We start from the raw sequence: 25,498 nt of genomic DNA, 5'->3' as shown, positions 1-25,498 counted from the left end.
CTCTGACTCACCTTGGGCCCATAGCAATGGGTTTGGTCAATCATGGACTAAGCCTCTGAAATCCTGAGTCAAAAATAAAAATGTCTCCTCTAAGTTATCCCTGTCAGATATTTTGACCATAGTGATAAAAAAAAAACAAAAAAAAAAACTAATTAACCCAAGGGATAATAACAGAAATAGAAAAATGACATTTCATGAGAGCCAATTCATTAGTTGCAAGCATAATATACATGAGAATATACTATAACATAGCTTCAAAATACATGAAGCAAAAAATAAGACCAGGGGTGTGGCTCAGTAGTACAGCACAGGCTTAACATGTGTGAGGTCTTGGTTTCAATCCCCAGCACCAAAAATTAAAACAAAAACAAAACCATCAATAAGGATATAGAAAAGTTTAGTATATCATCAACCAATCTGACCCTAATTGACATTTATAGAATTTTAACCTAACAATGGCAGTACATAACATTTCAAGTGTACCAGATATAACACACATTGGGTTATAACACAAGTTTCAAAATATTTAAAATGTAATAATTTAGAGACTCTTCTCTGACCATAATGGAATTAAATTAGAAAACAAAGGTAGTTGGAAAGAATCCCCAGACTTTGGAAATTAAACAATATACTTCTAAATAACTTATGGATCAAAAAAGAAACCACAATGAATATTAGAAAATATTTTTAACTAAATGATAATGAAAACTATCACAATTGTGGGACATAGCTAAGGTATGTCCCACAATTGTGATAGTTTTAACTAGAAACTACTTTAAATGCTCATATTAGAAAACGGAGATGTCTAAAATCAATGATCCAGAATATGTAAAGAACTCTTTAAAACCAATGAAGGACATCCCAATTACAAAATGTCCATCATAAAATGGGCAAAAGAGCTACAAATAATCAATATGTACAAAAAGGTACTCAATACCATAGTGAAGGAAGAAATGGAAGTTAAAACTACAAGGATATACTACAGACAATACTGAATTGGCAAGATTGTAAAACAAAAACGCAAACACTGCTAGTAGGCCTATAAAATGGCAGGACCACTTTTAGAAACTGGCAGCAAGTTTCTAATGAAGTTAAGCACCCACCCTAACACCCAACATTTCACTCCTGGGTATTTATGTAAGAGAAATACAAACATGGTTCACAAAAAGGCTCAATAAAAATGTTCAAGGCAGCTTTACTCATAATAACCCTAAAGAGGGTAACAACTGAAATGTCAACGAGAGAATGGATATACAAATTGTGATGTACACATAACATGAAACATGTCTCAGCAACAAAAAGGAATAAAATACTGAAACATAAAACATGATAAATCTCATAATGCTGAATAAAACAGACAGATACAAAAAAGTACATGATATGATTCCATTTTAGGAAGTCCACGATCTGATATAGAAATAAAACTAAACTGAACCAGCTGCCTCTTGGCCAGGGGAAGGGAAATGCATATGGTATTGCTCTGTTATGGGGTGGGGGGACAGAAGACGGGGAAAAAAAAGTCCCATAGTTTGATTTGGGTCATCTTTATTTTGTTTATTTATTTTTATGTGGTACTGAGGATCAAACCCACGGCCTCACACGTGCTATACGAGCACTCTGCCGCTGAGCCACAATCCCAGCCCCTTAGGTCATCTTTATAGGGACATGATGCTATATTGAATAATGTTTACAAAACTGACATTTAAGAGTGATTTAGCAGCTGGGGACAATGGCACATGCCTGTAATTCCATCGATGAGGAAGGCTGAGGTCCTAAGAAACTTAGCAAGACTCTGTCTCAAAATAAAATAGTAAAAGGGCTGGGAATGTGGCTCAGTGGTTAAGCACCTCTGGACTCAATCTCTGGTACGAAATTGCCAAAATATTAACTATTTACTTAGGTAAGCTCTCGGCATTTTACTCTAAATTATACCTCTTAAAAAACAAACAAAAAAATGTATTTATTTATTTATTTGGGTGAGACAAGAGATTTAACCCAGGGACCCTTTATCACTGAGCTACATCCTCAGTTCTTTTTATTTTATTTTGAGACAGGGTCTCACTAAGTCGCCCAGCCTGGCCGTGAAGTCACAACTCACTGCCTCAGGAGTAGTTGGGATTATAGGCGTATGCCAACGCATCCAGTTTAAACTAAATTTTCGAAAGGCTACATTATGTAACTAATAAACAATGATTGTACATAGTAGTTGGTGATGGGTACAACTGTACACTTCTAATTATGAAGGGAAAATCAGGCAAGAGACATAGAAACTGAAACATAAGAAGCAGCAGATACACTCAATTTAACCCTGATTAGATAGAACTGGTGTCGAGAAGACTTGAATGGACCAGTAACTACAAGTATGAACCAGTGCAAAGCATTATAGAGGAAATACCATAAACCATTATTTTATTATAAATTTTGCCCAATTTTTTAATATTCCCCATGAAAATATCAGCATACAAATTTGAGATTTTTTTGCAATGAAATGATATTTAGCACAGTGGTTACAGAATTGAAATTTAAAAGAAATGATCTAGCATTTCTACCCTTGGAACTCCCACTTTTGGGCTGAAACTGTGAGTGAGAAATAACTACTTACATAGAATAATGATTAGTACAAAGGGAAATTTTTTTTTGAAATATTGCCAATTACTATTAATAGGAAATTATCAACAGAAATGCTAAACTATATCAAAAGGAACATTCTCTCTCACCTGATATATTCCTCTTTATTTTCTTCTGTTACAAGAATATTGCCACCATTGGGTTTCAAGTCATGACTTTTAATTTCACCTAGAATTTCTTTATCCACGGAGAAGTACATTTCCAAACCACATTCTTCAATATTGTTTTCTCTGTAAAAATAAAATTAGCACTATTTGTCATGTCCACGAATTCAAACATAATTCAAGTTTTGACTTGAGGCCTCTGGTCTAAAATAATTAACATTAAGCTATAACATCAAAATAAGAAATTAGAAGGTTATATGCTCTTAAACTATCATATTACTACCTAGTTTCTTAAGGTACTCCTGTGAAATTTATCACATTAAACAGAGAGACAAGTTTGACGTGCAGATCATTTAAATTCAATAAACCAATTACATGCCTATAGCTTGATAAGTTACTAATACCATAATGAAAGCATATAGACTCTATTCTAATAAATTAAATATATATAGAAACTTACTTAACCCAGATGAGAGAATTGTAAAATTCTGGATCAATAGATTCTAAATCCTTAAGTCCAACTGGTTTGTTCAAGATACATTTATAGAATGGTAAAGAAAAACCTGTGTCTATGAATTTTCCATGGAACAGAGCCTATACAAAAAGAAAACATCATTTCAGATAACTATATGAAAGTAATTTTATTTCTAAACATTAGGTGTATTCTTCATTTATAAAAACTCCCCTGTCAAATGATCTTTTATGGCATATGTAAGAAAATTTAATATTGTTGATTTAACAAAGTAAACACACAGTTCTCCACCTGCACTTACCATGGCAATAAACCTGCCAATAAAACGAAAATATTTCAGGTGATCTGGATTGATGTAAGAAGCGGGGTTTATCTGCAGGCAGTAGTTATCCTTCCCTGCATATTCAAACAGGCAATACATTGGGTTCAAAACTTCATGTGACAAAAGAAAGAACCACTCTCTGAAATCAAAAGAAAACTCAGGATGAAAAATCTCGTAAGTAACAATGCCAACAAATCAAAGATCAATGCTACAAAGTTCTCAGGAATCTACATTCCTTAGGTGGTACTAGTTGTCTAACCTCTAATCTAATCTGTTGATTTTCATTGCTTCTGCTCAAATGTGTTGATATTTATACATTGCTTATTGTTAGATTTCAAAAAAATCTAACCCATTATTGACTTTAAATGTACCTTTATTTGATGAACCACTAACATTTTTTTTCCAATTATAATGGTAATACACAGTCCAATTTTGAAAATATTAGTCTTGGAATTGATGAAATGCTACTACATGTAGACAAGTTAAAATTCACTATTGACTCATGTGATGAGAGTGGCTGAAATGCATCTAATATTCCATGTATTGCTAAGTCCCATGGTGATCTTCAACAAGTGCCACCACTACCTACATTCAGGATGAATGTGAACAACCCTCCAATTTCGGAGGCAATAAACCAAGTAATTCTGGCTCCTTAAAAATTGAGAAAATGCTGTTAAAAGCACCAATTCAAGTGCTCTGAAAATATCTACCCATATTAACCTGAGATTGTGGTTATTAACTATGTAACATGTATGGGTTTGGTAGGACAAATCTGGAACAAAACATTGTGGTATCAGTTTCCTAGACCTCTTTTCCTGTTAGTTCATAGCCTCTGGTAATAATGCTGCTTTTAATATTGTTAGTGGTTTTCTAAATAAGACTGAATAATTGGCCTCTTCCTGAATTATCTTTACCTTGTACAAAATTAAAGGTTTCTACTCGTTTACTTTGTTTTTAAAAAAAAAAATTCAATTTTTAGTTGTAGTTGGACACAATACCTTTATTTTATTTATTTATTTTATGAGGTGCTGAGGATTGAACCCAGGGCCTCACACATGCTTGGCGAACACTGTACTCCTGAGCCACAACCCCAGCCCCATCTACTCTTTTACTTCTGACTATTTCATATACTTGAAAGAAATTTATGTCACAATATAAAGGATTACTAAAATGTAGTCACCAGTTAGTGAGCACAGAAAGACTTAGGTTCTGAATTAGGTTACTAATGTATTTCTATTAAAGTATTTCATTAAAGTATTTCTATTCTTCATAGTAATCCAAGATAGAGAGACATTATGAGTGCAGAAAAGAAAACATTAATACCACTCCTGACTCCAAAGTCCTTGCCTTTCCACATTGCCACTACTATGTAAATTTTTGCCCTGGTATGACATATTGCTATGGAATAAGGAAAGTGATTTTTTTTTTCTTTCTTTCTATTCATACAGGGGATTGAATTCAGGGGCACTTTATCACTAATCTACATCTTCAGTTCTTTTTCTTTTTTATTTTGAGAAATGATCTAAGTTGCTGAGATTGGCCTTGAACGCGTAATTCTACTGCTTCAGCTTCTAGACTTGCCTGGCTCTTTTTTTGCTGTTCTGGGGATCTACCCCAGCACCTCCACTTTGCTAAGCAAGCACTCTACCACTAAACCACATGCCCTGCTCAGAAACACAATTTCTTCCTGAAGGCTACCTTCCAGGGCTTGATTAGTAGCTCCAATATGAAGAAAGTAGAATTAAGATTTTCGGGCTGGGGATGTGGCTCAAGTGGTAGCGCGCTCGCCTGGCATGCGTGTGGCCCAGGTTCGATCCTCAGCACCACATACAAACAAAGATGTTGTGTCCACCGAAAACTAAAAAATAAATATTAAAAAAAAAATTCTCTCTCTTTAAAAAAAAAAAAAAGAATTAAGATTTTCAACTCTATTTTATATAGTCTCTGTATTCTCATGACAGATTTTTAATATCAGTTAGGAATTGTGTATTATCTGTATCAGTACTGTGTAGAGGAGGAAATGACACGAGTGCTATAGGGCCTTGCATGCTCTGTGAAACAGACATGAGGTGGTTGTATCCAGGCTATATAACTTATTATGTGTGTTAGATGAATCTCTAAACTTCATCATCTGTAGAATTCTATCTCACAGGGTTGTTCTGAGGGCTAAATGAATGATGTAGGTGAAGTCAACTAGCAATACCTTAGAAAGTGCTGAATTAATGTTTGTTGAAATTCTGTAGCTCCAGCATAATAAAGCTACAATAATTTGTCATATTTCATTTTCCTGAAATATAAGATTGAGAAAATAATACTTGCAAGCAAAGTGCAATGATACCTTTGGAAGAAAGGAATTAAGTTCTGAGTATTCATATTATCACTACCTTGCTACACCTCCATAATCTAAACCTTCTTCTCCTGGAAAAATCACCCACAAACGTCTTCGCAGATCTTGGGGACTGAAGTTCATTATCTACAAAATAAGAAAATTGGTAAAAGCAGTTGTGGAAACATCATTCTATCACTTCCAAATCTGACACTTTCTTCATTAAAGGTAACTTAAATCCCCTAGGACACAAAATGCTGTTTGTGATCTAGTTAACATCACACATATAGAAAACACATTAAATTTCCATAACATTTTATATGTTATACGTATCTGTATCTTTGTGTACTTTATACATATATAAATTTCTTTTTTTCTTTTGATACCAGAGATTAAACCCATGGGCACTTAACCACTGAGTCACATCCAATATCTTTTAAAAATATTTTTAGACAGGGTCTCAATAAGTTGCTGACAATGTCTTTGAACTCCCAATCTTCCTGCCTTAGCCTCCCAAGGTGCTGGAATTACAGGTGTGCACCACTGCACCCGGCTATATAATTTTCTTTTAAATAGTGATATTCTTTTTTTTTTTTGGGGGGGGGGTCATTTTGGGGATTGAATCCAGGGGTGATCTACCATAGAGCTATGTCCCTAGTCCTTTTTATTTTATTCTGGAACAGGGTCTCCCTAAATTGCTAAGGTTGGCCTCATACTTGCAATTCTCCTGCCTCAGCTTCCTACAGCTGGGACTACAGGCTTGCATCACCACATCCAGCCTATTTCACAGCTTAACACTAGCTGTGTTCCAAGTTATGTTCCAAGAAACCCACTCAACACAGACTAATTACTCAGTGCCAAAAGGGTGATTATGAATATGAAAACTAGAAATGGGCAAAGACTAGGGTATAGAATGATCTTGGAGACTTACATCAGATCAAGGGGTATGACCACAATTCTCTAAATGGTCTCAGTCAAGCTCCAAGTCCCACTAAAAAGTTGTCTGCTCCTACAGAGCAGGATGCAAACTAGGTTTCCCTTTTAATGTTAATAATTGAGGTTCCATTAGAAAATGAACACAAGTATTTCTAAAAGCAAGTAGCCAGCTACTGCCAACTATCTCAATTTCTTTCCCCTTTGCATTCAGTTACTTCTTGAGTTGTTGCTACAACGATATCTTGAAAATAATCACTCCTACATTTGATCTTAAACAAGGATTAGCCAGATGTTTTCAATTCAACACATTTGCTCCCATTGGCATGGCCAATCACTTAACATTTAGTTATACTTGGTTGTTAGTAATATCTGCAAGATAGGGCTGGGGTTGTGGCTCAGCAGTAGAGCACTTGTCTGGCATGTGCGAGGTCCTGGGTTCAATCCTCAGCACCACATAAAAATAAATAAATAAAATAAAGGCATTGTGTCCAACTACACCTAAAAATAAATAAGTATTTTTTTAAAAAAGTAATATCTGCAAGATAAAGTTGATTGATTGATTCAGGTTCTGGGCGCAAGTAAAAAAAATTGTTGATTATTTTGGAAATCTAACACATCCTTTATCAGATACTGTCACCAATGACCATTTATTTTGTTTCCTACATCTAAATAATTTTTAATTGTAACAGTAACATGTTTATGATAAAAATCTAAGTAATTCAGAGTGTAAAAATGAAGTCATCCCATCTCCTTTCCCATTCCACAATGTTCATATGGATATTTCAAGACCTTTGCCCATTGATAGCCTATTTCCCAATTTTTACATCTATTTCAAATCAAACACCAAACAGCATAGAAATGGAAATCAAAAACTCACTAATCACTATGAGTAACAAACACTGAGGCACACAAGCACGCGCGTGCGAGCACACACACATACACAAAACTTTGTACATGTTCCTAAATGATAAATACTAAGGTAGTCTGTAATGAGATTAAATTTAAAAATTCAAGAACTCCAAACTCAAGTTCAAAACTATTTGGGTTGAACTGTTAACACCAAAAGGTGGCTCTGGCTTAGCAGAACTACTCAGTAAACAAGACAATACCTGTTGAAAGGAATCCTCAAACAGTGTTTTTCTTGTTACTGTAATCTTTATGTGCTGTGGCATGGCCAATTGCTGAAATATAAGAATGATTTAAGTCAATTCTATTAAAATTACCTACCAAAAAACAAAAAGGGAAAAGTCTTACTTGTTTATAGAAACAAACAAACAAAAAATAACATGAATTTATATTCAGTAGTGTTTACCAATGCATTTGTGAGTATTCATGCTGATTACATATTATTTGATATAGGAGAAACAGAAAAAAAAATCTTATGCACAATGCTTACTTTAGTGACTCAAATAAATCTTAATTTTATTTTTAAAAAACTAATTGATTCTTCTGGTTTCTCAGTTAATTAGAGGATTTTGAAGTTTAGAAATATTTTATAAAACAACATTCTAATGTATTAGTTTTACTTAGCACCCATAAAATCATTAATTCAAGTAATTTATTTAGACATTAGAAGCAGCTGATCACATTTAGAAAAACACTCTAAACATAACAAGTTTGAATATATGTGGTCATTTGTGTATGAACATATATGTACCTATTAGTCATTTGTATCAAACAATAGTTATGAAAATGGTCAGTCACAGTTTATACATTAGAAAAAGTTTTAACGTATTTGAAGATTTGAGTACTGAGGAAAAAGTGACAATGTTTTATTATTCAAATGATTTTAAGCTTAATCTTCTGGATTAAAAAAAAGCTACAAATTACCAGATCAATAAATGTATTTCTTTGTCCTAAAAATAGGGGAAGGAGGTTCTAATGTTTCCCATTTTACCTGTTTTTCCAGGAGTTAATCATTTTCAAAATCACTGTGTAATAATAAAAGTAACTTAATAAACTAAAGTAAGTATAGAGATACAGTCCCAATACTAACCTGGCACCAGAACCGGAAATACTGAACCTTTGCCTTGAAGTCCCGAACATAGGCTATCTGAGGTCCATTGTCTCTGAGGAAGAACAAGGGTTAAGTGACAAATATGGCTGCTTGTAAAAGAACGCTGAAAGAAACCAAACACCCCACTCATTTCATAATTTAGTGGTAAAAGACAAAAATACTCAGAATAGCACATTCCAAACACAAAATTTGTTGTTACTGAATGTTTTCCCAGGTTCAATTTTTAGGAAAAGACAGAAATTTTGATCTTGCTGAAGCCACTATTGTGGATTTTTTTTATATATAGCCAAACCTAACAGGGCTGGTTAAAGGGAGTTCTGAGAATGCTATCTATGCTTTTTTCCTTAAATAAAACTCTTCATAGTCATGTAGGCAAGACTGCTATCTAGGATAAAGACTCTTTCTCAATTCATTCATATCACTTCAAGTCTGGCTAAGGAGCTCTAAATGGAAATGTCATAGGAGACTTTCAGAACAGAGAGAGCTGGAAAGGGAAATTTCTGTTTTTATTTTTTCCCATTCCAATTTTCCCTTCCTCCATATTCCAGTATGGGAGTGTAGACTTTGACAGAAGAAGTTTCACAGCAGCTATCTGTCACAGACCATGGGATGATACTGAGGATGGAGACCAGGCTCTGCATGGTAGGACATAAAGAAAGAAACCTAGGACTGGGGCTGTGGCTCAGTGGGCAGAGTGCTTGCCTGGGATGTGCACCACATTAATAAATAAAACAAAGGTATTGTCTCTAAGTATAACTAAAAAATAAATATTTAAAAATAAAATAAAGGTATGTGGAAAGAAGAGGAAGGGAGGAAGGGACGAACCTAGATCAATATGATGTTCTGGGGCTTCCCAGCTAGCCCTGGACTTCACACCAACTGGTTTTCTCCTTAGCCTACCTTAAATTTCATTTTCTAAATGTTGAATGTATTTCAGTATAAAAATAAAATTGATTTTGTATACTGACTTTGTATCCTGTGACACTGTTAAATTCACTTACTAGTTCTAATATATTCTAGACTCCTTAGTATTTTCTATATATGTTATCTGTGTGTGGTGGGGTGGGAGACAGTTTTACTTCTTTCTTTTCCAATTTTTTCTTTTTCTTATCTCATTGCCACGGCTATAACTACCAATACATTGTTGAATGACAGCAGTGACAAGTAAACATTCTTGTCTTATTCTTGATCTTTTGGAGTACTTCATCATTAAGTGTGATGTTAACTATGGTTTTTTGTAAATGCCTTTTTGTGGGTAAGAGCTTTTCCAGGTAGCTAGGGCTTTTTATCATAAATTTGTTTTGTATTTTGTCAAAAGCTTTTCCTGAAATGACCATAGGTTTTTCCTCCTCTAATCTATTAATATGGTAAATTTTATTGATTTGGATATATTAAAACTTTCATTATTGGGATAAACTTCACCTGATGGTAGTAAAATAATCCCTTTTATATCTGGCAATTTGCCATTATAATGTTAAGAATTTTAACAGCTATGTTCACAGAAATATTAATAAACAAATTATTAGTCTTATTTTGTTATACTTTTCTTATCTGGTTTGGGTACCTGGATTATAGAAACTTCATAAAATGATTTGGGAAGTGTTCCCATCCCTTATGTTTTGTGGAAGAATCTGAATAGGATTGATGCTATTTATTATTTATAAGTTGGATAAAATTTACCAGTGAAGCTGTCTAGACCAGTGTTTTTTTGTTTGTTTCTTTTTCGTGCTACTAGGGATAGAACCCAGAAATCCTGTAACACTGAGATACAGTCCTTATTACTTTTCATTTTGAAACTTGGTCTTATGAAATTGCCCAGGCTGGCCTCAGACTTGTAATCCTCCTGCCTCAGCCTCCTGAGTGGCTGGGATTACAGGTATGTGTCACAGTGCCTGGCTGCAAACCAAAATTTTGTTTATGGAAAATTCTTTAATTATGAATTTCATTTTTTTTACTAGATAAAGGTCTTTTGCTTTAATACTAGTAATTTGTATTTTCTCTTTTTTCCTTTATCAGGATTACTAGGGGCTGTCAAAACTATTACTGCTTCTCAAAGATCCTTCTACTTTTGATTTTTCTACTGTTTCATTTCCATTTCATTGATTACTGCTATTATTTTTATGTCCTTTCTTGTACTTACTAGGAGATTAGTAACTTTCTTCTTTCTAGTTTATTAAGGGGGAAGTAGAAATCATTGATTTCATGCCTTTCTTAATTTTCTGATCTAATCATTTAGAGCAATTAACTGTCTTCTCAGGATTACTAACCTAAATCTCACAGACTGTGATATGTTGTACTTTCATTAGGATTTAGTACAAAATATTTCCTAATCTCTCTTGGGATGTTTCCCCCCCCCCACCCCCCCGCGGAGCCACAATACACATGGCTGTGTCTCAATGGCCATTTTTAAAATTCTTTTTTTGCAGTGCTAAAGATTAAATCCAGGGCCTTGTGAATGCTAGGCAAGTACCCTAGAAGATACACTTTTGCCTGAACTATTTTTAAAAGATGGAGATAAGCAGCATAATTCATAATAATGAAACTATGGAACCAGCGTAGGTGTCCATCAACAGATGCATGGATAAAGAAAATGTGATTATATATATATATATAGAAAGTTTATTCAGCCATAGAGAAAAATGAAATTTTCTCATTTGCAGGACAATGGATGGAACTAGAGACCATCATGTTAAACAAAATGAGTAAAACTCAGAAGGTTTTAGGTTATTTGAAGGGTTGTATTTTTTTCCTCCTATGTGGAAGCTAGAGAAAAAAAGGAAAAGAAAGGTGGGGCAGATTTCATGAAAATTAAAGAGAGATCAGTAGAGGACAGGGATCAAAGAGTTGGAGGCAGGGAGGGACAGGGAAAGTGCTGAGGAGTGATTGGCCAAATTATATTGTTATATTGACTAACTTCTCACTGAGACATTCATTTAGATTTCATGCAATTATTGAGATGTTTAGGTTTAGGTCTAACATTTATTGTTTATTTTTTTTCTTGTATTTTTTTTGTTTTTCTGTTTGTCCTTTTCTGCATTCTTTTGGGTTATTGGAATATTTCAGTTTACTTATTATTACTAACCATCTATGTGTCTACATAGGCATACACATGAAAATAAAAAATTAAAAGATGGAGATAAATATACTTCTACTTTTATAAGCCACTATTGTTTTGGGTTTTCATGTTATATGTACCCAAACTTAATTATAACTAAAATGAATGATAACGATATCTATTTATTTATTTCCATATAAATTATCTCTGCAATTTCATTAATACTCAATTGGCCTCATTTCTCAGTTTTTGCTTTAAATATGAAAGCTTTTAATATGCATAAGTATAAAAGTAAATGATAATGGGAGGGGGCACGCAGAACTGCCTTGATAAGAAAGTCACATAAACGCTAAAAGAAAACTATAAACAAATACCTCTTACCAATACAGATACAGAAATCCTCAAGAAAATATTAGCAAAAACTTTTTGCAAAATATTAAAAGGATTAGCATTTTAATCCTTTTTATGAAGTTGATAAAGTAGGATTTACTCTTGGACTGAAAGGACAGTTCAACATATAAAAAAATGTAATATGCCACATTAGCAGAATGAAGAGGAGAAACCCACATGATCATCTCAATTGATGCAGAAAAAGCATTAAACAAAATTCAATACCGTTTTCATGATAAAAAATACTCAACAGATAAGGAATAGAGGGAAACTACCTCAACATAATAAAGGCTGTATGTGAAAATCTCATAATGAACATCACATTGAATGGTTAAAGAATGAAAGCTTTTCCATTAAGATTAGAAATAATATAAGGATGCCTAATTTCATCGCTTCTGATCAACATACTATTGTTAGTTACAGCCAAAACAATTAGGCAAGAAAAAGAAATCAAAGGCATCCAAAATGGGAAGGAAGAAGTAAAATGATCTGTTTGCAGATGATATGACTTTTTTGTCTCTTTTCCTTTTCCTGATACTGGGACCCAAGAGTGTTCCACCACTAAACTACACCCCCAGCCCTTTTTATATTTCATTTTTGAAATGGGGTCTCACTAAGTTACCATGACAAGCCTTAAACTTGGCAAACCTTCTGCCTTAGCCTCATGAATCTTTGGGATTACAAGTGTGCATCACTGTGCCTGTATATTGATTTGATCTTTTGTGCAGGAAATACTTTGAAGATTCCACATAAAAAAGCTGTTAGAATAAGCAAATTCAGAAAAGCAGTAGAATATTAAAAAAAAAAAATTCCTTTTACAATAGCAGCAAAAATAAAATTCTCAGGAATGAAATGAAGGGTAAAAGACTTGTCTATCAAAAACTACAAAATACTGTTGAAAGAAATTAAAAATAACACAAGTAAATGGAACAATATCCACATTTCATGGATTAGAAGAATCAGTATTGTTAAAATAACCATGCTACCAAACAGATCTATAGATTCAATGTAATTCCTATCAAAATAATAAGAACATCTTTGTAGAAATAGGACCAAAAAAATCCTAAAATTAGTACACAATATCAAGGAATCCCAATAGCCAAAATCATCTTGAAAAGGAAGAACAAAGCTAGAGGATTTATACTTCCTAATGTTAAAACATACTACAGAGCCATAGTAATCAAAACAGTGTTGCACTGGCATAAAGACAGACATTTAGACCAATAGAATGGAATATGGAAAGCCAAAAAGAAACCCTCACCAACATATTGAATAATTTTTGACAAGGCCGCCTCCATGGTTTGGATGTTGAATATCCCCAGGGTAATGGTATTAGGAGTTGCTCTGGATCTTTAAGATGTTAGACCTACTAGGAGATCATTACATCATTAGGGGTGTGTTCTCAAGGGGGACTGTGGGACCCAGATTGTACTTTCTTTCTACCCACTTCAAGAGATGACCGTTTGGGCTGGGGTTATGGCTCAGTGGTAGAGCACTTGCCTCACATGTGGAGACCCTAGGTTCGATCCTAAGCACCACATAAAAATAAACAAGTGAAATGAAGGTATTGTGTTCAACTACAACTAAAAAATAAATATTAAAAAAAAGATGACCAATTACTTTTACATATTCTTCCACTATGATATACTACCATCTGCCATGAGGTAATGTAGGCAAGTGGCGGTCCTCATTCAGCCTGTTTAGACTCTGGTCAAAACTGAGAGGAATAAATTTCTGTACTAAGTAGCCTATGTCAGGTATTTTATTAAAGTGATGGAAAGCTGGCTAATACAGATGCCAAGACTAAGTAACAAAAGAAGAAGCCTTTTTAACAAATGCTGCTAGGAAAACTGGATATCCACGCATAAAAAATTCAGATTGCACCCTTATCCAATATCATATACAAAAATTAACTCAAAATGAATCAAACACCCAAATGTACAAGCTCTAACTCTACAAATCTCAGAGGGAAACCTAGGAGAAGAAAAAACCTAGATTTGGCAATAATTTCTTGGGAATGACACCAAAGGCATGGGCACCAAAATATAGACAAAATGGACTTTATCAGATTTTCAAGCTTTTGTGCATCAAAGAGCACTATCCTAAGTAAAAATGGGAGAAAATGCTTTTAATTCAAGTATCTAATAAGGAATTAATATTCAGAATATAGTCACCCATGGCATAATGATGTTTCAGTCAATGACAGACCACATTTAAGATAATGGTCTCATAATGCCACAGCCATCTTTACTATCGTAGCACAACATATTACTCACGTCTGAGGTGATGCTGGTATAAACAAACTTACTGCACTGCCATAGTAAAATATTGCACATACTATTATACACATACTATTATGCACATACTATTATGCATAGTGCATAATACTTGATAATGATAATAAAAAACTATGTTACTATTTAATGTATAACCAATAACAAAACAGTATAAAACAATGCCTTCAATCATTATTTTAACTGTACTCCTAGTTATATAAAAACAAAGAGTTTACTGTAAAATAATATGCCATGTTATGCTGGCAGCAGCCTCACATATCTTGTGTTTACTGTGTCTCTTGATTACATCATTTTATTATGCACTTGATTTAATTGGGTAATCTGTTCATCATGGCCCCAGAAGCAAAAGACTACATCATCTAGGTAGGGTGTGTATACCACACAGCCTAGATTCACAGAAAGCATGTGGGTTTGTCTAAGTATACTCTTTTGTTCATACAATGATTCATTTCTCAGAATGTATCCTCATCATTAATCAATTCATGATTATATATAGAAAACTAAAATGTAACCCCAAACCCCCAATGACTTGATTAAAAAATGAGCAAAGAAAAAAAAATGGGCAAAGGACAGTACATAGAGCTCTAGTGACAAGCCAACTCAAGAAACAGTAAGAAGGTGGGTATTGTGGTGCACGCCTGTAATCTGAGCTACACAGGAGGCTAAGGCAGGAGGATCCTAAGTTCAGGGTAAGCTGAGCAATTTAGTGAAACCCTGCCTCAAAATAAAGAAAATAAAAAGGGCTGGGGTTGTAACTCAGTGGTAGATTCAATGCTTAGAAAACTCAGTGGTAGATTCAATGCTTAAAATAAACACACACACACACACACACACATACACACGCACGCATGCACTCACAGTGGGGGTGGGGGAAAGAAATAGTGAGATTTCCCTTCCTTGCTAATTCAGATCTTTGTCAAAATCTGAGAAATTAATTATCAGGCACAATGGTGAATGCCTGAAAGCCCAATAACTCAAGAGGCAAGGCAGGAAAATGGCAAGTTTGAGACTCGGTAACTTAGCAAGACCCTGTCTCAAAATAAAAAATAAAAAAGGTCTGGAAATATAGTTCAGTGGTAGAATGCCCTTGGATTCAATTACCAGTAACTGTCTCCCGCCCCAAAACAGAGAAATTTATTTTATTTTCAATCTACAATGTTTGGAATACTTACAGGGCAGATTTTCCTGTGCGTGGATCTATATAGGTAGTTGTTCTTTTATTGTGGTCTACAAAATATGGAATTCCATCCACTGTGAATCTCATTTCCCAGCCTTCAGGTAACGGCTTTTCATTTAACTGACTACAAAACATAGAGAAAAAATATAAACAAAGATTTTTAAAGAGTTGTTGATTTGTCAAGTACAGAAACTAAAAATATCCATAAATATATATTAATGTAGTATAAAATCTTTTAGAAAACAATTTGGTCTAAGACTTTCAGTTGTGCACTAGACACTCTATTTGGACATCCTATGTATACGTTAAACACATCATTAGAACTTAACATTAAAAACCACTCAATCACCCCTCAATTTTCCACCATATTCTTGGTCTACGCTCTTCTATCTACTTCATAACCCACCTTAAACATCTCATGATTAAATAAGTTCTGCCCATTCTGTCTTAAAAGTCTTTATCTTCATCCCTATTTTCTACCTCCACAACCATTCTTACTCTGGGATTTAATTGTCTTTTATTTAAACATCCTCAACAGTCACCTAAATGGGTTTTCCTCCCTCTAGTCTCATTCTGCTCTGGCTCTTATATTGATATGCCTTCAGAGTATCTTTCTCAAATAAGAGATTGCATCAAATTAGTTCTTCCTTTAAAGTGCTAGCACTGTTATACCACTTTCAATGTTAAGTTCTATATTCTTCCACCTGGCATTTACTCAGTTTCTATACCTTGGCCTTGAATGTTCCCTTTTACATTTTCTCTGCACCCAAACTTCTAAATTCTTTACATAAATCCTGTGATTTCATGGAATATGGCTAGTCATCATTTTCCCAGTCAAGACATGATCTCTCTCGTCTCTAAGTGAAGCCTTTGACCCAAATCTATATTATTCTTTTGTTAAGGCAACTCAAAAAAATTTTTTTAAATTAAGTATTTCTATTTCTTTAACACCTATCTTTATATCTTGAAAATTTGTGATACCAGGAAAACAACTAAATCTCTCTAAACTCCATCTTCTTTTGCTGGGTGCAGTGAAACATCTGTAATACCAGGGACTTAAGAGGCTGAGGCAGGAATATGGCAAATTCAAGACCAGTCTCAGCAATTTAGCAAGGCCCAAAGCAACTTAGCAAGACCCTGTCTCAAAATAGAAATTTAAAAGGGCTAGGGATGAGGCTCAGTGGTAAAGTACTCCTAAATTCAATCCCCAGTTCCAAAAATAAAATAAACTTAATTTTCTTTATTCATAAAATGAAAATAACAATGTTTATTAATAAGATTATACGAGGAATGAGGTAAGTAAGACGTTTAGCATAGAGTAATGCCTCATATTGTAATTATTATTATTCCTCCTACTACAAGAGATTGATGACTCTTTCCTGGGCATCTCAAAGTACTTCCTATTTATACAACTAGCAGAGCATCTAACACATGTTGCAGTATTTGTGTTTGACAACAACTCCTCCCCCTTGCAAATATTATATGAAATTTGGAATAGGAATTAGATAACTGACTTAATTTTAATACTTAAAATAAGTGAGGTATTAGAATAAATAAACCTAAAACTTTTATTTTTACATTTCAAAATATTATACTAGAATAAATAGGGAACTATGGAATACCTCTTTTGTTGTCTTTATTTGTTTATCTGACATAATGGTAACCAGTCTTTTTAGCTGGTTAGGTGTAATAAATGTTGCAATATTTATCCATATGTGCTCGTTCATTTTTTTCTATTTTACAGATTCAATTTTCTCATCTGGTGGGTTTGGTACAAAAAAGAACAATAGAAATGTACAAGTTCACATCAGAAAAGAACAACAGGAGGATCTGGAGTCATTTAGGCATTTAGCCACTATTGCTGTTAATAGTGTCACTTTCCTCAAGCGTACTTCTGCAAAATAAAGGGCTATACTTCAGAAAAACCACTGTTTCGAACCACATTTTGTAAACTACATCAAAAGATTAGGAATATCTAGCTGTATGCATATAATTGAATACAAATATCAAATAAAATAGATTATTAAAAATACAAAAAAGTTTTGTTGAAATTTTGGTTGAAGGATAGGCTCAGTAACAAGTTGTCTTGAAAACAAAATAAATAAGAACGAGGTCAGTTGTGCTACTTATTGAAATATTATTCTACTATTTTGCTCTAAATCTTTAAAAAGATCAAGGGTGAAAAAATTATAGAAAGATGACTTGCTCAATTCTCTCAGTACCAAAGTCTGAACCAGAGTGTTCTATCACTGAGCTGTATGTCCCTATTCCTTTTTATTTCTAATATTAAGATAGGATCTCACTTAGATGCTCAATCTGGCCTTACACCTGCCATCTTCTGCTTTAGTCTCTTGAGTAATAGGAATCACTACTGTGCCTAGCTTGATTTATGCAATTCTATCCTTAGATATATTTGTTTGGCGGGGGGGGGGGGGGGTAGTGCTGGGGATGAAACACAGGGCTTTGTGCATGCTAGGCAAGTACATAACAACCAAGCTACATCCCCAGATCAAAGATAAAATTTTTGAAAGAAATTAAAATTAAAAACATCTCATCTTTGAAAATCTTAATTATTTTTTCATGTAATTGAATATATTCAAATTAAACATAATAATTCCATAAAAAACAATGTCATCTGTTGGTACCCAAAATATATATATATATATATTACATTTAAAGAATATCTTTAGAACAAAAATTATTGAAACACGTGTCATGAGGAATTAATCATTCCCAAGAGAAGTCTGGTCTTTGTCCTCAACTACTGGGAGGTGATCTGATGATAGAGACCTGGGACATACTACATCAGTTTTGACTTCAGGAGGAACTTGAAAACAGGTCTTATCCCAAACCTCCAGGTAGGGATAAAGACAAAGAAGTCAGCCAAGAGAGAAGAATACGATCAAACCCAAATAAAAATTCTAGATACCAGAGACATCCTGTTCAAAACTGAACATCGGGGGCTGGTAGCATGCTTGCCTTGCATGTGGGGCACTGGGTTCGATCCTCAGCACCATATAAATAAATAAAATAATAAAATAAAGGTATTGTGTCCATCTACAACTTAAAAAAAAATACTGAACATCAATATATATTGTTCCACACTGTTGGGTATCTAGAACCCTCCCAAACTCTGCTCTATAAATCTCTTCCTTCTGCTGGTTCTATTTTATATTCTTTCTTTATGACAAAAATGGTTGTTGAGTATAAGGTTAGTGTAGATATGAATGAATTCTGAGTATCTCTAGTGAGAATTTGTAGGCAGCTGGTCTGAAGGGGGAATTGTCTTGGGGACCCGCAAACTTGTGGTTACTATCTAAACTGATTGTACAATTTGCCAAATTCCTTGCATAATGGAAACATTTGGCAATCTGATAAATGAATGGTTTTATAGACTGTTTCAAGTTGAATGTGTCCCACCTCCAAATGCTTAAGTTATAGCTACCAGTACCCTGGAATATGACTTTATTTGGATAAAGGGTTATTGCAGATGTTTCAGTTAGGATGATGTCATATTGGCATATGGTGTGGGGGGGTGGTCACTGGCGCTGAAGAACAAGTGTTCATATAAAATGGAAATTTGTGAACAGAAATGTATACACAGGAAGCCATGTGAACACTGAAATAATGCTGACAAGCCAAGAATTGTAAGAAACTAGAAGTAAGGTCTGAAATAGATCTTTCCCTAGTGATAGCAGAGGAAGCATGGTCTTGCTAACACCTTGATCTCTTGGGTTCTAGCCTCCAGAATTAAAAGACATTAATTTGTTGTTTAAGCTACTCCATTTGTGATAGAGTTTGTTGCAATGGCCCTAGTAAAATAATACACAGACTATTATGTAATGTTACTAAGATTAGCAATGTACTCATAGGTGCCACTTTGGTGTAGTTATTAAAACTTTGAACGAAGGGCTTCACAAATAGTAGGCAAGTGCTCTACCATTGAACTCTACCCCCAGCCTTAAGTTGGGTTTTGTTTTTGTTTTTGTTTTTTTGGGTTTTGGTACCAGGGAATGAACTCAGGGCATTTGACCACTGAACCACATCCCCAGCTCTATTTTATATTTTATTTAGAGACAGGGTCTTACTGAGTTGCTCAGCACCTTGCTTTTGCTGAAGCTGGCTTTGAACTCACAATCCTCTTGCCTCAGCCTCTGGAGCCACTGGGATTACAGGCATGCGCCAACATGCCTGGCTTATAATACTTATAATGATGTATGCAAAGAATATTTTGAGATATCTACAACAATCACAAAATGCTTTTTCAAACCTTGTGATTTCTTCTGGTGGCAAAGTCCTAGGCACTGCTAATTCTACTAGGTCATAGCCTTATACTCATAATAGAAGGAAATACTAAATTTTAGGTAAAGATTAGTAAAACTGAGGACATATTTTTTCCCCTGTAAGACACATACCCCAAATTTTATCCAGTAATCACAGATTAAGAAACCCTGCTTTATACTTTTGTTTTTAATATTTATTCTTAAGTTTTAGGTGGACACAATATCTTTATTTTACATTTATGTGGTGCTGAGGATTGAACCCAGTGCCTCATGCATGCTAGGCGAGCACTCTACCACTGAGCCACAACCCCAGCCCCCCTGCTTTATACTTACTCATCTGATTTTACTACTAATAAATATATAGAAGTGAATATTTGAACATAAGACTATTTTCATGTATAAGGAGTATTTTTCAGACTTTCAAGAAACTCTTAAGCTTTTCACTACATGAAAGTAAAAAATTTTCTCCATTGAATAGAAAGGAGATCAATGTTTAAGGCCTTTGAGGAAAGAATATGCAACTGAGTCAGAAATAGGTAAGCAATTTTTAAAAAGTTATAAATACACTAGTAACTAAAAGTTCTTACCCTTGATTTCTGGGGTCTTCCCATTGTGTAATTCGAGTGTTGTGGTTGACAAAATATACTCTGCCATTGCTATCAGTTCTCTTCTCTTTATTATACAAACAAACAAACAAAAAACCAAAACGAAACATTAATGTTGGCATAGTCTTTTTCCTGAAACTAAGACAAAATGAACTGAATTTGCCCATCTCATTGCATTGTTGATTTTGTAGTATCACATCTTTTAAAAGGTTTAATTTATTCTCTGACTATTAAATACAAATTAACTAAAGTTATAGAAATAAAATTACATCCCAGAAGCCAGACTTAAATCAATGTCCTACCCACCGGACCCTTCAGTTCAGTCAAACCAATAGCAGCAAAATAAGTTTTTTAGCTTCTTACATATGATATTTTTTTAATTTTTTGTGGTGTTGGGAACTGAACTCAGGGCCTCACACAACTAGGCAAGCACTCTATCACTGAGCCATACCTTTAGTTCAAAAAAATCTTTTTTTTAATTTTTTATTTTTTGTTGTAAATGGATCTTTTATTTTATTTATTTATTTATATATGATGCTGAGGATTGAACCCAGGGCCTCATACATGCCAGGCAAGTTGCTCTACCACTGAGCCACAACTCCAGCCCTCATTTTATTCTTTTTTTTTAATGATCAGTTTTAGAGAGAGAGAGAATTTTTTTAATATTTTTTAGTTTTCGGCGGACACAACATCTTTGTTTGTATGTGGTGCTGAGGATCGAACCCAGGCCACACGCATGCCAGGCGAGAGCACACCGGCTTGAGCCACATTGCCCAGCCCTCATTTTATTCTTAATAGCTCCAAGAAGTAGACAAGTTTTATTCATTCATTCATTCGGGTACTGGGGATTGAATTCAAGGGCACCTGACCACTGAGCCACATCCCCAGCCCTTTTTTTTTTTTCTTTTGTATTTTATTTAGAGACAAGGTCTCACTGAGTTGCTTATTAGCACCTTGCTTTTGCTGAGGCTGGCTCTGAATTCACAATCCTTCTGTCTCAGCCTCCCAAGCCCTTGGGATTACAGGTGTGCACCACCATGCCTGGCAGATGGTTTTATTTTTATTCTGAAGATAAAGAAAACTTAGAGAGGTGAAGTGACCTACCCTCAACCCCCATAATTATGAAGTAGAGATAATATGGAAACTCAGATCTACAGAGATTTTTTTCTCACACTACATTACTATATCACCTCATTTCTTAAACATAAGTGGGAGTTGGGGGTTAGGGTAATAACTTAATTGTTTTGTTGGTATATGTTTGGCATTATTCAATTAAGATAGACATTATTTATTTCTTTCTACGTACCTACTTATTAACTTAATTATTTTGCTGTGTTGGAAATAAAATCCAGGGCCTTGTGTATGCTAGGCAAACATTTTACCACACAGCTACACACTCAGCTTACACTGATTCTTTTTAATGATTTTGTTCCTTAATATAACCAGTTCCAAAATCTTGAATATTTATTGTAACTTTCTATATACAAGCTGGGCAGTAGGGCTCAATTATTTAATTATTGCATCTAAAGTTATTGTTTGCTGGGCACGGGGTCACATAGCTATAATCCAAGCTATTCAGGATCCTGAGTTTGGTGATAGCCTGAACAACTTAGCTAGACCCTGTCACAAAAATAAGAAGGGCTGGACATGTAGTAGAGTGCCCATAGTTTCAGTACCCAATACCACTGAAGAAAAAAAAAAAAAAAGAAAAGAAAAACAAACAAAAAAACCCTGCTGCTTATTCCCCACCTGCCTCTTGCTTTACTATTCTTGTTTTCTTATTCCCATTCCCCAAAATTGCCCCTGCCTGAGCTTTCCCTATTAATATTCAATATTAAGCTATCTTTAAACTATAATTTCTCTGTTTTATTACCAATTAATTCTTCAAAAGATGGGATTATTCCTGTATCTGAATTTCTTTGACTACATGCCTCAAAATGAATACAAAATTGATATCCATTTTCCAAATAACACATTTAGATCCTTTGGATCTTTCTTTAAACAACATATTATAGAATGAGTCTTCTCTTTATTATACAAACAGATTATAACTTATTAAGTTAGTATTTGGTAACAATTATATTTGCAGCATTGATTCTCTGATATCAAGTAACAGTGATGTTATGGGTTACAATGGATACACTAGTGAGTATTAAGAATCCACTTCTGACATTTCAGCTACTTTCTATATCAGCTAAGCCTAAAACATAAATAGAACTGCAGTTATGCACAGTATACAAAAAATGAGATTCTGTGACTGGTGACCCACTCTGGATATTATTAACACTGGTGAAGGCATCTTAAGTGTAGAAACATGTCACCAACTCTAAGCCTGTTACTAAGGCAAAAATAATCACTTACAGCTTGTACTAATGTTACATGATAGCAAGGTAAGTTCATGCCTTGGTAGTCATGAATTTAAATCTCAAAAAAATGTACTTGTAGAATCTAAAATTATCTTTCTTGCTCAAAAAATATGTATCCAAATGTGTAAATCACACACACACACAACATGCAATATATACGTGTGTCTTACTGCAGATTGAACCCATGGCCTCCTACATACTGAGCATGTACTCTACACTGAACTACATCTCTAGCCTCACCAAATGATTACCCAAGTACACAATTGAGCATATATTCATCTTTTATCTGCCATGTAAATTCAGGTGTCACACTAGAGATTTTTCCCTTCAAAAACTATCATAAAACAAGATAAGTTAACTTGTTTCCTATGTATGTTCTAAGTATATACTACTGATATCAGCATTTTTTGGAAAAGGCTGTGAAAAACAATTTCAAAGGTACAAAACTTTTCACTTGCAAACTGAAGGCTCATCTACTTAATGAGAGGAAGTACTGGGGCTGTGGAGCTGATTTCTTACTTTGTTGAAAAAAACAGATGATAAATAATACTGAAATTACTAAACATCAACTTGAATGCAGTTCAGAGCACTTCCTGATTTGATGAATAAAACAGTGAAAAGCAAAAGCTTATTGCTACTCTATGTAGTGTTTCATAACTATGAAAATGAGAAAGTGTCTTTATACTTGATGAGTGTACAGAGCCCTACATTAGACTGCATTGTTGAACCAAAGGCATTCTTTCTTCTCTAGGCCCTATGGTGTGTGCACGTGTTAAAATTTCTTTGCTGCCTGATGGTAATGTCTCAACTTATCGCATAAAAAGTTGGACTTAAATATATATTCTTTTACAAAAATAATGCTGTCAATCTCAGAAAGAAACCACAGTGCATAAGATGGGATTCTATTTCCTGGGACAATATTGAAGGTCAGTTGCGTCTCCTCATCTGATACACGATGACCAGTTCCAAAACTAAGGTATGGGCCCCAAAAGCAGAGAATCACAAAGCAGTGCTCAGATTGAATTGTAGGATAATCATAAACTCATATAGGGAGAGGACGCAGCACTTCAACTTTAGAAGTGTAAAACCCAAATATATGCAGATAGTGAAACAGCAACATATTAGCAGGGCAAGAAGCTGGATACCAGGGATTGAAACCAGGGGCACTTAACCACAGAGCCACCTCCCAATTTTTTTAATCAGTGTTTTTTTTTATCTTGAGATAGAGTCTTGTTAAGTTGCTGGGGCTAGTATTGAACTTGTGATCCTCCTGCCTCAGCCTCCAGAGCCTCTTACAGGTATGCACCACTGCACCTAGCAATAAGCTGGGTCTTTAGAGGCAGTATTAAGAAAGTGTTGTTGGCTAAATGAAAAAGGAAAAAGATCTAGATGATTGAGTTAATGATCAATACAGAAGGCAAGAACCTGTTTACAGAAAAGCTATTCTAATAAAGGCAAGACAGGGGGCTGGGTTGTGGCTCAGTGGTAGAGCGCTCGCCTAGGATGTTTGAAGCACTGGGTTCGATTCTCAGCACCACATAAAAATAAGTAAATAAAATAAAGGCCCATCCACAACTAATAAAAACATTTAAAAAAAATAAATAAAGGCAAAACAGTGCACATTTCAGACTTCTATGAGCAAGAGGTGTTCCAGAGAAAAAGTCTGTTTCTGACCATCATCCCAAGGCAGGTCTTAGTTTTTCTGCAATATAATTAGGGAGATAAAACACATAACCTTCAGATATTCCTTTTCCTTTTATTTCATCAATTTCTCTTTCTGTAACATGGACATACAACTCTTTAAATAAACATGGGCAAACAATTCATGTCTAGGAATGCAATCTGACAAGTCAAGTTCAACAAGCATAAGGGCAACAGCCCTCATCTAAAGTTCATCATATCAACCACACATTGACCACTCTGAGGATCCAATAGAGCCAGAAGACTCTACCTATTATTTTACACTACAAAACAGAATCTGGTAGGGTAGACACATCTTAAAGTCTATTAAATAAGTTTTAATAACTAAGGTATTAAGCGTACCAATAACAGGGCATACTCATGTGCTCCATGGTGTAGGGCACAAAGTTGCCACCCTTATGTATTCCCCTTCCATTGTTTTATAAGGTAACACCAACCCCACCAAATTCTGAAATGCACTTTAGAAAAACCAATGTGGCTTGGTGAGATGGCGCACACCTGTAATCCCAGTGGCTCAGGAGGCTGGGGTTGTGGCTCAGTGGTAGAGTGATTGCCTCGCACGTGAGGCACTGGGTTCAATCCTCAGCACCAAACAAACAAACAAACAAACACACACACAAAGGTATTGTATCCATCTATAACTAAAAAAAAAAAAAATTAAAAAGCCAGCCTCAGCAAAAGCCAGGTGCTAAGCAACTCAGTAAGTAAGATCCTATCTCTAAATAAAATACAAAACACAGCTGGAAACGTGGCTCAGTAGTTGAGTGCCCCTGAGTTCAATCCTCGGTACCCGCCCCCCCCCCCAAAAAAAAAAACCAA

The 25,498-nt window shown here is 34.7% G+C and overlaps 1 protein-coding gene across 3 annotated transcripts in view; it reads right to left on the bottom strand.

The window, feature by feature from the left end:
* Positions 1-25,498, bottom strand: part of Itch (itchy E3 ubiquitin protein ligase) — a 123,873-nt gene that overhangs the window by 15,181 nt on the left and 83,194 nt on the right. For all 3 annotated transcript variants that reach the window (XM_058575452.1, XM_046433362.2, XM_046433361.2), the window contains 8 exons: positions 20,595-20,679; positions 15,720-15,848; positions 8,785-8,857; positions 7,898-7,969; positions 5,911-5,999; positions 3,506-3,665; positions 3,193-3,326; positions 2,718-2,858 (listed from right to left, as the gene is read on the bottom strand). In XM_058575452.1, the coding sequence (XP_058431435.1) occupies positions 2,718-2,858; positions 3,193-3,326; positions 3,506-3,665; positions 5,911-5,999; positions 7,898-7,969; positions 8,785-8,857; positions 15,720-15,848; positions 20,595-20,679 (883 nt within the window). The remainder of the gene's footprint in view (positions 1-2,717; positions 2,859-3,192; positions 3,327-3,505; positions 3,666-5,910; positions 6,000-7,897; positions 7,970-8,784; positions 8,858-15,719; positions 15,849-20,594; positions 20,680-25,498) is intronic.

The sequence above is a fragment of the Marmota monax genome, unplaced genomic scaffold, assembly GCF_021218885.2.
Source record: "Marmota monax isolate L192 unplaced genomic scaffold, Marmota_monax_Labrador192_F-V1.1 WCK01_AAM20220418_F8-fsc00014, whole genome shotgun sequence".
Lineage (NCBI taxonomy): Eukaryota > Metazoa > Chordata > Mammalia > Rodentia > Sciuridae > Marmota > Marmota monax.
The sequence above is the reverse complement of the archived record's forward strand: the minus strand, read 5'-3'. Positions and strand labels throughout refer to the sequence as shown.